Source organism: Pseudorca crassidens, chromosome 6 (genome assembly GCF_039906515.1).
Source record: "Pseudorca crassidens isolate mPseCra1 chromosome 6, mPseCra1.hap1, whole genome shotgun sequence".
Taxonomy (NCBI): domain Eukaryota; kingdom Metazoa; phylum Chordata; class Mammalia; order Artiodactyla; family Delphinidae; genus Pseudorca; species Pseudorca crassidens.
In genome coordinates this window covers 6,904,514-6,918,224 of record NC_090301.1, presented here as the reverse complement: position 1 = coordinate 6,918,224, position 13,711 = coordinate 6,904,514, and the positions used below count along the sequence as shown (strand labels likewise).

Sequence of the window (13,711 nt, the reverse complement as noted above, 5' to 3'; positions counted from 1 at the left end):
AGGCACTTCACCTGTTACATCTAATCATTCCAACCATGCTTCCCATTTGTTAGATGAGGAAACTGCAGTTCAAAGAGGTTATGTACCTTACCCAAGGTCACACAGCTAGTGAGAGTTGGAGTCAAGACTTAAACTCTGGTTTCCCTGAGTCTATAACAACCAGAACTTTGCTCACCATTTTTTTTTTTTTTTTTTTTTTTTTTTTTTGGCTACACTGTGTGGCATGCGGGATCTTGGTTCCCTGACTAGGGATTGAACCCATGCCCCCTGCAGTGGAAGCTCGGAGTCCTAACCACTGGACTGCCAGGGAATTTCCTTTGCTCACCTTTTGTTGCTGAATGTGTATATGAGAGTCTGGGGGAGGGGCGCTGTCGGAGCATTTATGATTCAACAATGGCTGCCCTTAAGTTATTTTTTAAGTTGAAAATATTATTGAGATAATTATAGATTCACATGTAGCTGTAATCCACCCATCTTTTTCAGATTTCCCCCCTTTTCACTTGTATTCGTGTGTGTGTATTTAGTTCTCTACAATTTTATCGCGTGTAGATAACTTCTTTTTAGAGTGTCTGTTTTCCTATTCCTTTAACATTTTTCACTGCTTGCCTCCCAGTCTAATATCACAACCCTAAGGGTTTAGTTTACTTATGCTTGGGGGGTGGGCAGGGAGGGGGCGGAAGCTGGGTGCACTTGGAAATGTATGGGGGTGGTATTTGGTTGACACAGGTCCTGGGGGCCAGGGGAACTACATGTCGCACACAGTAAAGCAATGTCCTGCTCCAGATGTCAATCATAACCACAGTTCAGGATAAAATAAGATAATTCCCATGTTTTCAAGTGCATCCTTTATCTATTCTAACGTGAAGCGGTTCTTTTTGACAGGAGGTGCACTTCTACATTGACAGGTCGAGAAGAAAGATTAGGTTGGATATGAAGTGTGTTATTACTGCCACCTTGATATGCCCTTAAGGTGGGGTAAACTCGGGGAGCAGCATATTGTTAGAGATGATTCACAGCGTGACTCATTGCATAAGGAGGTACGGGTGAATGTGCTCTTACAGGCGTGCCACCTTGGGGGTGGTCTCCAAGGGAACAGTACTCTGCAGCCACCAGAGAACACAAAGGCTTCTTTGCTCATCAGAGAAAATATGGCAGTTATGTTCCTCTGATTTAAGAACATAATATAGTTCTTACTAAGCCTAATAATCTTTTTAAAAATATACTTTTTATTTTCAAATAGTTTCAGATTTACAGAAAAGTTGCAAAGAAAGTACAGTGAGTTCCCCCATACCCAGTTTCCTCTAAATTATTAACATCTTACATTAGGATGGTGCATTTGCCACACTGAATGAATCAATATTTACGTATTATTATTAAACTAAAGCCCATTCTTTATTCAGATTTCCTTAGTTTTTACCTAATGTCCTTTTTCTGTTCCAGGATCCCACATGACATTTAGTCATCACATTCCCTTAGGCTTCTCTTGGCTGTGACAATTTCTAGTACTTTTTCATAATTGCAAATAGACTCCTATTCAGCCACAATCTCTGCCTCCCAACTCTCCCTTGCGTTCACGTTCATGCCCTTGGCTTTTTGCCTCTAAAATGATGGATTCTGGAACCCTGGTATCCCCTGAGCATCTAACGGGCATAGGCAACAGCACACCCAGGCATCTCAAGCTGTTTGCTCCAAACCAAGTTCATCTTCTCCACTAGGCCTACTGTGCTCAGTGGGGCGTTCTTCCCTGGAAAGCCCCGTATCTGGGAGGCATTCCGACTTGCCCTGCTCCCTAATCTCCTGCCAGGGAGAACCTGGTCCCTATTCTTCCCTCTACTACGTCTTCTGTCTGTCACCTCCTCTCTCCACCTCCACAACTACCTCCTCGGTTCTGGCCCAAATCGGCATTGCCTGGATTGGTAAGTCACTTTATTTTATTTTTTAAAATATTTATTTATTTAGGCTGCACCAGGTCTTAGTTGCAGCACATGGGATCTTTAGTTGTGGCATGCAGACTCTTAGTTGAGGCATGAGAACTCTTGCGGCATGCATGCGGGATCTAGTTCCCCGACCAGGGATCGAACCCTCCTCTGCTTTGCAAAAACCGTTCAGTGGCTCTGGTGCCCAGAGGATAATGTCCTTGCTCCTGAGTCAAACAGAGGCTGCTTTGAGTCCTGGTGCAGCTCACCTTCCAGACTCCCCACCACCTGACCAGTGGCTCAGCAGCAAATGCAAATCCCCGTCATCCTCCCAACTCGCCTAATAGTCTCCTGCCTTTTTGTATTTTCCTGGAAAATTCCCTCCATCCCCTCGCCTTTCAGTTCAAATCTCCAAACCAGGCTGGGGTAATCCGTCCTCTGGAGAGGCTCCCCTGACACCTCCGGCAGAGTTATAACTTTTTCTCCTGCTGTACCGTCCCTCCCCCCATAACACCCTTAGATTTTTACACTTATGTATCACACTACATTGTAATTAATTGATACAAAAATCACCAATCTCCATGGAGATGCAGGACACCCTCCCCTCTGTGCCCTTATTAGCCAGCTCCTTGCTGTCATAACAAGGTACCACAGACCTGGGGGCCTAAACAACAGAAATTTATTTTCTCACAATTCTGGAGACCAGAAGTCTGAGATCAAGGTGTCGGCAGGGTCAGATTCTTCTGAGGCCTCTATCCTTTTCTCGCAGATGACTTCTCTGTGTGTCTTCACATGGTCTTCCCTTGGAGCCTGTCTGCGTCCAAATGTCTTCTTATTGATGTAAGGACACCAGTTGTATTGGATTAGGGCCCATCCTAATGGTCTCATTTTAACTTGATTACCTCCTTAAAATTACCTCATTTTAACTTGATTACCTCCTTAACTTGATTACCTACCTGTCTCCAAATACGGCCACATTCTTAGGTACTAGAGGATTAGGACTTCAATGTATGAATGTTGGGAGGGGGGACACAAGTCAGCCCATAACAAGACCCTTCTCTCCTCTTTCTTCCTCTGAGCTCCTTCGAGCCTCAGCTTCCTGGGAGGCCTAACCCTGAAGGGTCAAGGACTTGGGAATCATGTAGTCCAAGTTCAAATTCTGCCTCTCATGAATTCCTTGGGAGACGTATCTGAACCTCAGGTCTTCATCTCTAGAATGAGACCATCAAGCTTGCTCTGGGGGACATGTGTGTGGACTAGAGTCGCTGGTCAAGTGTCTGGGGTGTGGCCGGTGGGCAGTATACAGGAGCCGTCACTGTCCTGCATTGCGGAACTTTCTGCGATGATGGAAATCTTCTATATTTGTGCTGTCCCGTGTGGTAGCTGCTAAACCACATGCAGCTGAAATGTGGCTAGTGTGACCAAGGAACTGAAAATTTAATTTTAATTAATTGAACTTGAAATCGAAGTAGCCACATGTGGCTAGTTGCTACAGCACTGGGCTGCACAGCTGGGTTCACCAGGGGTCTCCAGCGTGTCCCAGAGTGTTCCTGCATTATGCCCTGGTATACTCTGTCCTGGCAGTGTATCCATTCCCCTGGCCATGTCCCCACACCAGATGCTCCTCTGTGGCCCCTGGGGGGGGGGGGTGTCTCACTTATTTTGCCTCTGGAAAGCATTGCCCAGTGCAGTGGGGGCCAGAGTGTGCTGACCCGCAGGCAGGACAGGAGCCACTGTGTTTCTAGGAGCAGCCCTTTGAAAGGGCAAGGGGAAAATTGTGCAGCCCCTTAGTACCTCAGAATGTGGCTGTATCTGGAGATAGGGTTTTTAAAGAGGATTTGCCCTTCTCAGGTGGCACCAAACCCTTCTCCACCTGGAGGTCCCATAGGGCAGCAAAAACTCACCTCCAATTTCACTCCCTCTCCTCCAGCTGTCTTAGCTGGGAAGGAGGGGCTTATCCCAAATTGCCTCTGCCTCTCCTCCAGCTACCCTCCGAAGTCCACTTCTCTGTCTCCCCAGCCCCTCCCAGTAATCCAGGGCAGCCACCTGCCCAGATTGCTTCAAAGCCTGGATCACAGTCCTCAGCTTTGTCACTTAGCCCCGCCCAGGGTCGAGATGGCTCAAGGGCTTCCTGTTGCCTTCAGGACTCAGCCTAAAAGACCAACCCCCTTATCAGGTTTACAAAGGCCCAGTCTGACCTGCCCGCCCCCAGGCTCATCTCTTCAAGTATTTTCCTTCCTTTAGGCTACAGTTTCCCTTTTTTCCAGAGATATGTGCTTTCTTGCCTCCAGGTCTTTGCACAATCTCATCTCTTGGCCTGGAACAGGGGTCCCCGGTTAGGGATAACTCCTGCTCACATTTTCCGTCTCACTTTATCTTTTTCTCCAGGAAGCCTTCTCGGATGGAACTGTGTATCCCTGTTCCGGCATCCCACAGGCCTGTCCAAGTACTTTCTTTCCTGCATTCATGCATGCATTCACCCACTCCTCGAACTGTTCGTCGTGCAACTAACTACTAAATGCCAGACGCTGCTTTAGATGCTGGAGACACGATGCAGGGCAAGAAAGACAGTCCCGAGCCGCCTGGAGGTCACTTACATTCTTGAAGGGGAACATTAAAGATGAAAAAGAGTGAACACAAAAATAAAAAACCCCATACAAATTGTGTCCCAGGAAGAAAAGAAACAGTTGCTAAAACCTGTGGTTCTGACACCACCGGTGGGGGCGAAGAGACGCCCGGCAGGGGCGCCACCTCCGGCTGCGCGCGCGGCCGGCAGGGGGCGCGGAGGGGCGGAGCTGGAGACAGCGGTCCAGGCCCCGCCCCTCCGGGCCCCGCCCCCCAGCCCGGCTCGGCCCCGGCCCCGGCCCCGCCCCCGCCCGCTGTGCGCGCGCTGGCCCGGCAGCATGGCGGCGGCGGCGGGTGCCCCTCAGCCGGGTCCGCCGCAGCCGCCTCCGCCGCCGCCGCCTGAGGAGTCGTCCGACAGCGAGCCCGAGGCGGAGCCCGGCTCCCCGCAGAAACTCATCCGCAAGGTGTCCACGTCGGGCCAGATCCGCCAGAAGGTGAGCCCGCGGCGGCGGCCCGGGCGCGCGCCCCTCACGCCGCGGCAGCCCCGTGAGGCCCGCAGTTCGGCCCGAGCAGCCGCCCAGGCCCGGCCCGGCCCGGCCTAGGGTCCCGCCGGGCGCCGCTGCTCGGACGGAGCGCGCTCCGCGGGGTAACGGACCAGGCGCCAGGGGCTGAGCGCGCCTCCCGGCGGGGCGGCGGCGGGGACCCCCGGGCCGGGGAGCAGGTGGGCGCCGCGCGGGGCCGGGCCGGCAGGGCGGTTGGCGGGGCGGGCCGCGAGGAAGCCCCGTGCCGCGAGGACCGGGAGGGACAGGCCTGCAGGCTGGGGGGCGAGCGCACCAGAAATGGGGACTCCTGGCTGCGTCCGGCCGGCGAGCGCTCCCCGACCCGGGTTCTGCACATTTCTGAGGACGGATCGGGCTGTTTCTCGCTGGGTGCTCTGCACTCACCTGTGGCCCCTGAGAAATCCGATTGGACCCAGGTGTGGGGCTCTTCCTTCCCCTCGCGTGGATTTTCGTGCGGGAAAGGGCAGGTCCCGTGACCGTCTCTCTCCCTCCTCGGGAAAGCGGGGAGAGGGGGGCTGTCCCTGGCTGCGCACCCGCTTGGCATCTCACTCTCGGTGGAGAACTCCAGACGCGAAGTATTAGCTGCAGAAAGACGCATTTCCTTTCTGCAGGAGTAAAGTTGCACCCTTTGTTTTCCCATTGCGGTTTCTGTTGCAAACTGCTTTTGGGTTTTGCTGCAGGTGAGCCCTCTGTGTTAGCACACGGCTTCCTCAGGCAGGTGGTTGGACAGGTGGCTGAGGGCAGACTGGGTCTGTGGGCAGCCTGGGCAGATCCAGCTGGCACAGACTATCTCATCCCGCTGCAGTGCGCTTTTCCTCCAGGGCCAGTGAGTTCAGCTGGTACTTTTACCGTGGGAGCCGTTTCTTAATCTTATGTCAGCCTCTGATACCTGGGATGGGGTAACCTTTTGTCCCAGTGTTACAAACAGTTTTACTGTGAAGTGCTCCAGTTATTCAGCACATAGGTATTGAACACCTCCTTTGTTCCAGGTATAACAGTAATAGTAGTAATTATAACGCTAGCAATTCTCCAGTGCTTACTGTGTGCCAGGCACTTTACTTGGGCTAAGTTTACGGCACTTTCCATGGGTTAACTCATTAGCACTGGTGATAACCCACCGTGGTGGGTGTTGTCTGTCATTCCCTTTTTACGGAATTGGAGGTGGAGAGGGTAAGTGTCTTGCCCAGGGTGTCACTGGTAGTAGCTTGGATCTGGATCTGAGCTATGGTCAGGATCCCAAGATGGAAGGCAGTTTCTCCATTTCGGGGTTCCCAGCCTGTAGGAGGTGGACATCTGTCCATGTGACAGTATGATGTAGTAAGTGCTGTGGAAGCTTAGAGGACTGAGACTCCAGCTACCCTGGGAGGCAGGATCTTGCGAGAAAGAGTTTGTCAGGCTAAGTAAGGAAAGAGGGACTTTCCACCTAGTTGAATGTTGTATCTACAGGTTTAGGCACACCTGGGAATGGTCAGAAGGTGAGTGGGTCAGATTGAGAGGAATGAGGAAGAGGCTGGAAAGGTAGATCAGGCTGGATTTTGAAAGGATAGCCCTGGAGTTGAGTTTGTGGCCTTGGGCAAGAGGGAGCCACTAAGGATTATTCAGAGCCTGAGAGTGATGGGTCAGAGGTGCTTTTAGAAAGATCTCCAAGTAGCCCTAAATGGTACTGATAGGAGTTGTTCTCACCTGTTGCTTGGTCCTCAAGCATGGTGTGTGCCCAGTATAGGGTGGATCATGTGATTTACAACTGTTATTAAGATTTGATCTCTCAGAGATTCCACTGTTTGTCCAGAATTCTGTTCTTAAGGAGTCTTTTTTTCCCCTCTTAAAACAATAGCTGTTACACCAGCTGTTCTGGCTGAGGAGTGATGGGTAGAGTGTTAAAAATACACCCCGAGGACTTGAATTTCTGAATACAGTCACATCTGCTGTACAAATAGCTTAAGGTTGAGTTTTCTTTTGGGTTGTTAGAGATTGGTGGAATGTGAGGTTTACTGTGTGTGTGGTAGCTCCCAACCTCCCTTCCCCACTCCCCCTTTTAAAGCAGATAAGCCATTCAGAAAATTCCTCTGGTATATGTGGTGCACAGGGGAAATATCCAGAATGGTATGGGGTATCATTCTGAGTCCAAAAAGGAACGACCCACTTTAAGTATTCAAAACAGAGGGAGTTCAATGGGGAGTGGTCGCACAGGTGCTGAAGAATTGAGAATGCAAACAGTGGGCAGTGAGGTAACCCTGCGATGAGGCAGCAAACAGGAAGCTGGAAGACAAGCCGGGAGGCAGCATATCAGGAACAACTACGACTCACCAGAGGCTGGAACCACCATGGGTCATCTGGTGTGGGCTGGAGGCTTGGAAGGACACAGCTGCTCCTGGAGACTCACCCCATGCCCCCTCCTGCCTGGGAAACCCAGCCTGCAGGGATCAGCAATTTGGAGTAGAGCAGAAGAGTGAGGAATGGAACTGAGGACAAGCTGGCCCAGGACCAGAGCTGTATGTATGTCAAGTTTTTGAAACATTAGTCCAGTGCAAGCTAGAGCTGTCTTAATGGAAAAAGAAAAGGAAGTATCTTATGACAGTGCTTCTCGAATTTTCATGTGCAGACACGTCCCCTCGGGATCTTGTTAAAATGCAGATTCTGGTTGAGTAGGTCTGGAGTGGGGCTAGAGGTTCTGCATTTATCACCTCTCAGGAGATGCTGCTGCTGCTGGTCATGGACCAGACTTTGAGGAACAAGGCCATAAGGACATGTGTAAAGAGAAGCCTTACCAAACGCCAAAAAAAATCTTTATTCGTGAGGTTCTTTTAAAACTTTTTCCCAAGTCTTTGATGGGGAAAGTCTCTGAAAATTTGATGTGTATAGATTTTAGATGGTTGTTTATTAGTTTAGAATTTCATGTACATCTGATATTTTCATATATTCCAACTGTCCCCAGCAAACACATTACTTCATTTCATTTCCTTACCATAGTACACAGTAGTGATTTTTTTTTTTTTTTTTTTTTTTTTTTGCGTTAAGCGGGCCTCTCGCTGTTGTGGCCTCTCCCGTTGCGGAGCACAGGCTCCGGACGCGCAGGCTCAGCGGCCACGGCTCACGGGCCTAGCCGCTCCGCGGCATGTGGGATCTTCCCAGACTGGGGCACGAACCCTTGTCCCCTGCATCGGCAGGTGGACTCTCAACCACTGCGCCACCAGGGAAGCCCCACAGTAGTGATTTTATAGGACCACGTAGCTAGTGTGGAAAAAAGAAAATGGAACTAATACACTGGTAAATTAGCTTATGAACACATTATAAGGTATTTTGAAATCTGAGTAGAGAACAGTGTGATTCTGTGAAGCCTTATCAGTTAAGATGGAGCTTAATTTATTTAAAATTTTTTAAAAAGTTAACATTTTTGGCTTTGTGCATTAAAGTGCTTATATTCTTAATTTCAAATTTAAACAAAGTATTTTTTCCATTGTGAAATGAAGACTAGTAGAAATTAAGTAAAATGTTCAAGTTGTAAAATACTTAAAAAACAGCTTTACTAAGATAAAATTCACATACCGTACAGCTCACTCATTTAAAGTGTACAGTTCAGTGTTTTTTAGTATATTTACCGTTGTGTAATCATTACCACAGTCAGTTTTAGAACATTTTCATCACCCCAAAAAGAAACCCATGGGACTTCCCTGGTGGCACAGTGGTTAAGAATCCGCTTGCCAATACAGGGGACACGGGTTTGATCCCTGGTCCAGGAAGATCCCACATGCCGCAGAGCAACTAAGCCCGTGTGCCACAACTACTGAGCCTGCGCTCTAGAGCCCTCGAGCCACAACTACTGAGCCCACATGCCACAACTACTGAAGCCCGCGCACCTAGAGCCCATGCTCTGAAACAGGAGAAGCCACTGCAAGGAGAAGCCTGTGCACCACAACTAGAGAAAGCCCACGTGCAGCAATGAAGACCCAACGCAACCAAAAAAGATAGAAACCCATAACCATTAGCATTTACTCCCCGTTTTTTCCCAACTCTCTCAACCCTAGGCAACTGCTAGTCTGCTTTCTATTTTGTGGATTTGCTGATTCTGGACATCTCACATAAATATAATATGTAGTATGTACCTTTTGTGTCTGGTTTCTTTCACTTAGTAAAATGTGTTCAAAATTCATCCATGTTGTAGCCTGTGCCAGTACTTCTTTTCGTTTTACTGCTGAGTAATATACCGTTGTATGGATTTACTACGTTTTATTTACATTCATCTGTTGCTGGGCATTTGGGTTATTTTCACTTTTTGGCTATTCTGGATAATGCTGCTGTGAACATTTATGTACATATTTCTGTGTGTACATATGTTTCATTTCTGGTGGATATGTACCTAGGAGTAGGTTTGCTGGGTCACATGGTAACTCTATGCTTAGTCTTTGAGAAACTGCCATACTGTTTTCCAAAGTGACTGCACTATTTTACATTTCCACCAGTAAGGTATGAGGGTTCCAGTTTCTCCATGTCCTCAGTTGTTTTATCTTTTTGATTATAGCTATCCTAATGGGTGTGAAGTGGTATTAAAGTTTTTGTTTTTTGTTTTTTTAAATATTTATTTATTTTTTGACTGTGTCGGGTCTTAGTTGCAGTATGTGGGATCTTTCGTTGTGGCACGTGGTCCTCTCTCTAGTTGTGGCTCGCGGGCTTAGTTGCCCCGAGGCATGTGGGATCTTAGTTCCCTGACCAGGGATGGAAGTGGCATCCCTTGCATTGCAAGATGGATTCTTAACCACTGGACCACCAGAGAAGTCCCTAAAAGGTTTTTTTAAAGCTAGTATGTAGCAGTATTTAAGAGTCTAAACTTTGATGTCACGAACAAGTCTCCAAACCTCTTAAGACTTGGTTTCCTTATCTGTAAATAGGGAAAATACTAGTTTTTGGGTAACGAGTGGTGACAGTAAACGTTAGGTGTGTGTTCCTGAGCCTCAGTTTCTATCTCTGCGAAATATAAATGATAATAATAGTTCTCAGATCTGTAAAATAAAAATGATGATGATAACTCATAGAATCAAGTGGAGTAGTCTTTGTGCAATACTTATTTAGCGTCGAGCCTGGCTTATTATGAGCATTCAATAAATGGTTGCTTTTATGATTATTTCTGTCTTTCTGATTGTTCACTTTTTATATCTTGACCAGTAGCCATCCCCCTGAATCCCTCCACCCCCAGCTCAAGCTGATCTGGGTGAGTCTCCATCTCTAGCAGCCAGAATAGCAAATTAAAAACAAATCTGGCAGACAATTAACAGTGAGTATCTTTTAAAAAAATTGTTAATTTATTGAATACTAGTGGGAATAGCATGGGCTAGGTGTTATTTTCTTTATTTCACAGATTCAGTTTAACTCAGCAAATAGTGGAGACCTTAAAATTGTTCTGTGTGCTGGCACTTGGGGGGCCTTCCTGAGCAACAAAGAACACCCCTAGAGCTAGTAGTCTGAAGAAGGCGTTAATAGAATAACCACATAGGTACTGTAGGGTTGTTTTGGTGATGAAAGGACTCTAAATCTAATGTCTGGTGTCTTTGTAAAAGAAAGAGGAGGAAGATTTGGACACAGAGGAACACACAGAGAAAAAAGCCATATGAGAACAGAGCCAGCGATTTAGACCTGTGCTGTCACAAACCAAGGACCAGGTGGGGCCACTAGAAGAGGTAATAGAATCTCCCCTGGATCCTTTAGAGGGAGCGTGGCCCTGCTGACACCTTGATTTTGGACTTCTAGCTTCCTGGATTGTAGGACACCAAATTTCTGTTGTTTAAGCCTCCCAGTCTGTGGCCTTGGTTATAGGGCAGCCACAGGAAACTAATGTAGGGCATATACTGACTCTGGAGGGGATGCCGAGGGGCTGAGCTCTGTGAAGCAGTCAGAAATGCCTGTGGGACCTGAGGTACTGGGATCTGCCAAAGGGCAGCAATCCTTGGTGAGCTCCCTCAATTTGGTTTAGGATTCCAAAAAGCCACTTCCAAGGAATGAGGAGGATTAGAAGTAGGACTTCCAAAGGCCTGCAGTCATGCTTCATAGCATGTCAGTTCTCTGAAATTAAGGTAATCCCAGAGTGCTGTTGTTTTTAGGTGCTTAACAGAAGCAACTTCAGTCCTCTGTAGAGGGAGATGACATCATCCAGTCGTCCAGTTATTTTCACAAGCCATGTTGTAAATTCATTGTTTTGTGTTCAATGAAGAACAGACACACGGGGAGGCAAGGCCATGTGAATTAAAACCAATGGAAACGGCAGACTATAAAGACAGATAAACAGGGGCTCTAGACATCAGACACAGATATTGAAACAACTATGCTTACTATGTTTAAGGAGATAAAAGACCAGACTGAGAATTCTGGCAGAGAACTAGAAACTAATAAAGAACCAAATGAAAATTCTAAAACTGGCAAATGTAATAATCAAAGTTAAGTTCTCAAAGGAAGGGTAGAATAGACACGGCTGAAGAAAGAATTCAGTGGCCCAGAAGACAGCTCAAAAGAAAATTACCCATAAGGAAGCCTGGAGACATTAAAAAATGGAGAAATTAGCAGATAAGGTGGGAGTCAGAGATAATAGTGAAAAGGTCTTTTATGAGAAAATTGGGCAGAAACAACATTTGTAAAGATAATGCCTGAGAACTTCCCACAACTATTAAAAGGCACCACCCACAGATTCAGTAGCCTGTGAACACAAAGAAAGCCTCACCTATCACTTAATAAAACTGCTGAAAACCACAGATGAAGAGTCTTGAAAGCAACTGGAGACAAATTACCCTCAAAAGAGCAACAGTGAGACTGACAGCTGTGTTCTTAACAGAAGCCATGGAAGCAGAAGTCAATCAAAATTTAAGTGCTGGAAGAAACTGCTAACCCTAATTCATTACTCAGCCAAAAGATCCTTCAGAAATAAAGCTGAAATAAAGATGTTTTCAAATAAACAAAATCAACTTTTTGTGTGCAGACCCATAATGAAGGAAACATCAGGGAGTGTTTTTGTTTGTGTCTGGCTAAAGGAAAATGATCTTAGGTGAAGGGTTAGTGTTTCAGGAAGGAAAGAAGAGCAAAGAAAAGGGCACTGAAATGGAAAACTGAATGATTATCAACTGCTAAATTTTTTTTTTAACATCTTTATTTGAGTATAATTGCTTTACAGTGGTGTGTTAGTTTCTGCTTTATATCAAAGTGAATCAGCTATACATATACATATATCCCCATATCTCTTCCCTCTTGCATCTCCCTCCCACCCTCCCTACCCTCTAGGTAGTCACAAAGCACCCAGCTGATCTCCCTGTGCTATGCAGCTGCTTCCCACTAGCTATCTATTTTACATTTGGTAGTATATATATGTCCATGCCACTCTCTCACTTCTTCCCAGCTTACCCTTCCCACTCCCCATGTCCTTAAGTCCATCCTCTACGTCTGCATCTTTATTCTTGTCCTGCCCCTAGGTTCTTCAGAACCTTTTTTTTTTTTTTAGATTCTATATATGTGTGTTAGCATATGGTATTTGTTTTTCTCTTTCTGACTTAACTTCACTCTGTATGACAGTCTCTAGGTCCATCCACCTCACTACAAATAACTGAACTTCGTTTCTTTTTATGGCTGAGTAATATTCCATTGTATATATATGTGCCACATCTTCTTTATCCATTCATCTGTTGATGGACACTTAGGTTGCTTCCATGTCCTGGCTATTGTAAATAGAGCTGCAATGAACATTGTGGTACATGACTCTTTTTGAATTATGGTTTTCTCAGGGTATATGCCCAGTAGTGGGACTGCTGGGTCATATGGTAGTTATATTTTTAGTTTTTTAAGGAACCTCCATACTGTTCTCCATAGTGGCTGTATTAATTTGCATTCCCACCAAAAGTGCAAGAGGGTTCCCTTTTCTCCACACCCTCTCCAGCATTTATTGTTTGTAGATTTTTTGATGATGGCCATTCTGACCGGTGTGAGGTGATACCTCATTGTAGTTTTGACTTGCATTTCTCTAATGATTACTGATGTTGAGCATCCTTTCATGTGTTTGTTGGCAATCTGTATATCTTCTTTGGAGAAATGTCTATTTAGATCTTCTGCCCATTTTTGAATTGGGTTGTTTGTTTTTTTGATATTGAGCTGCATGAGCTGCTGGTAAATTTTGGAGATTAATCCTTTGTCAGTTGCTTCATTTGCAAATATTTTCTCCCATTCTGAGGGCTGTCTTTTCATCTTGTTTATGTTTTCCTTTGCTGTGCAAAAGCTTTGAAGTTTCATTAGGTCCCATTTGTTTATTTTTGTTTTTATTTCCATTTCTCTAGGAGGTGGGTCAAAAAGGATCTTGCTGTGATTTATGTCATAGAGTGTTCTGCCTATGTTTTCCTCTAAGAGTTTTATAGTGTCTGGCCTTACATTTAGGTCCTTAATCCATTTTGAGTTTATTTTTGTGTATGGTGTTAGGAAGTGTTCTAATTTCATTCTTTTACATGTAGCCGTCTAGTTTTCCCAGCCCCACTTATTGAAGAGGCTGTCTTTTCTCCATTGTATATTCTTGCCTCCTTTATCAAAAGTAAGGCGACCATATGTGCGTGGGTTTATCTCTGGGCTTTCTATCCTGTTCCATTGATCTATATTTCTATTTTTGTGCCAGTTCCATACTGTCTTGATTACTGTAGCTTTGTAGTGTAG

The 13,711-nt window shown here is 46.3% G+C and overlaps 1 protein-coding gene across 11 annotated transcripts in view; it reads left to right on the top strand.

Annotated features, from left to right (window-relative positions):
- The first annotated feature begins 4,808 nt into the window (after window positions 1-4,808).
- DGKD (diacylglycerol kinase delta) overlaps window positions 4,809-13,711 on the top strand; it is a 110,195-nt gene continuing 101,292 nt past the window's right edge. For all 11 annotated transcript variants that reach the window (XM_067740183.1, XM_067740181.1, XM_067740185.1 and 8 more), the window contains exon 1: window positions 4,809-4,975. In XM_067740183.1, coding sequence (XP_067596284.1) covers window positions 4,820-4,975 — 156 coding nt within the window. In that variant the 5' untranslated portion in view covers window positions 4,809-4,819. The remainder of the gene's footprint in view (window positions 4,976-13,711) is intronic.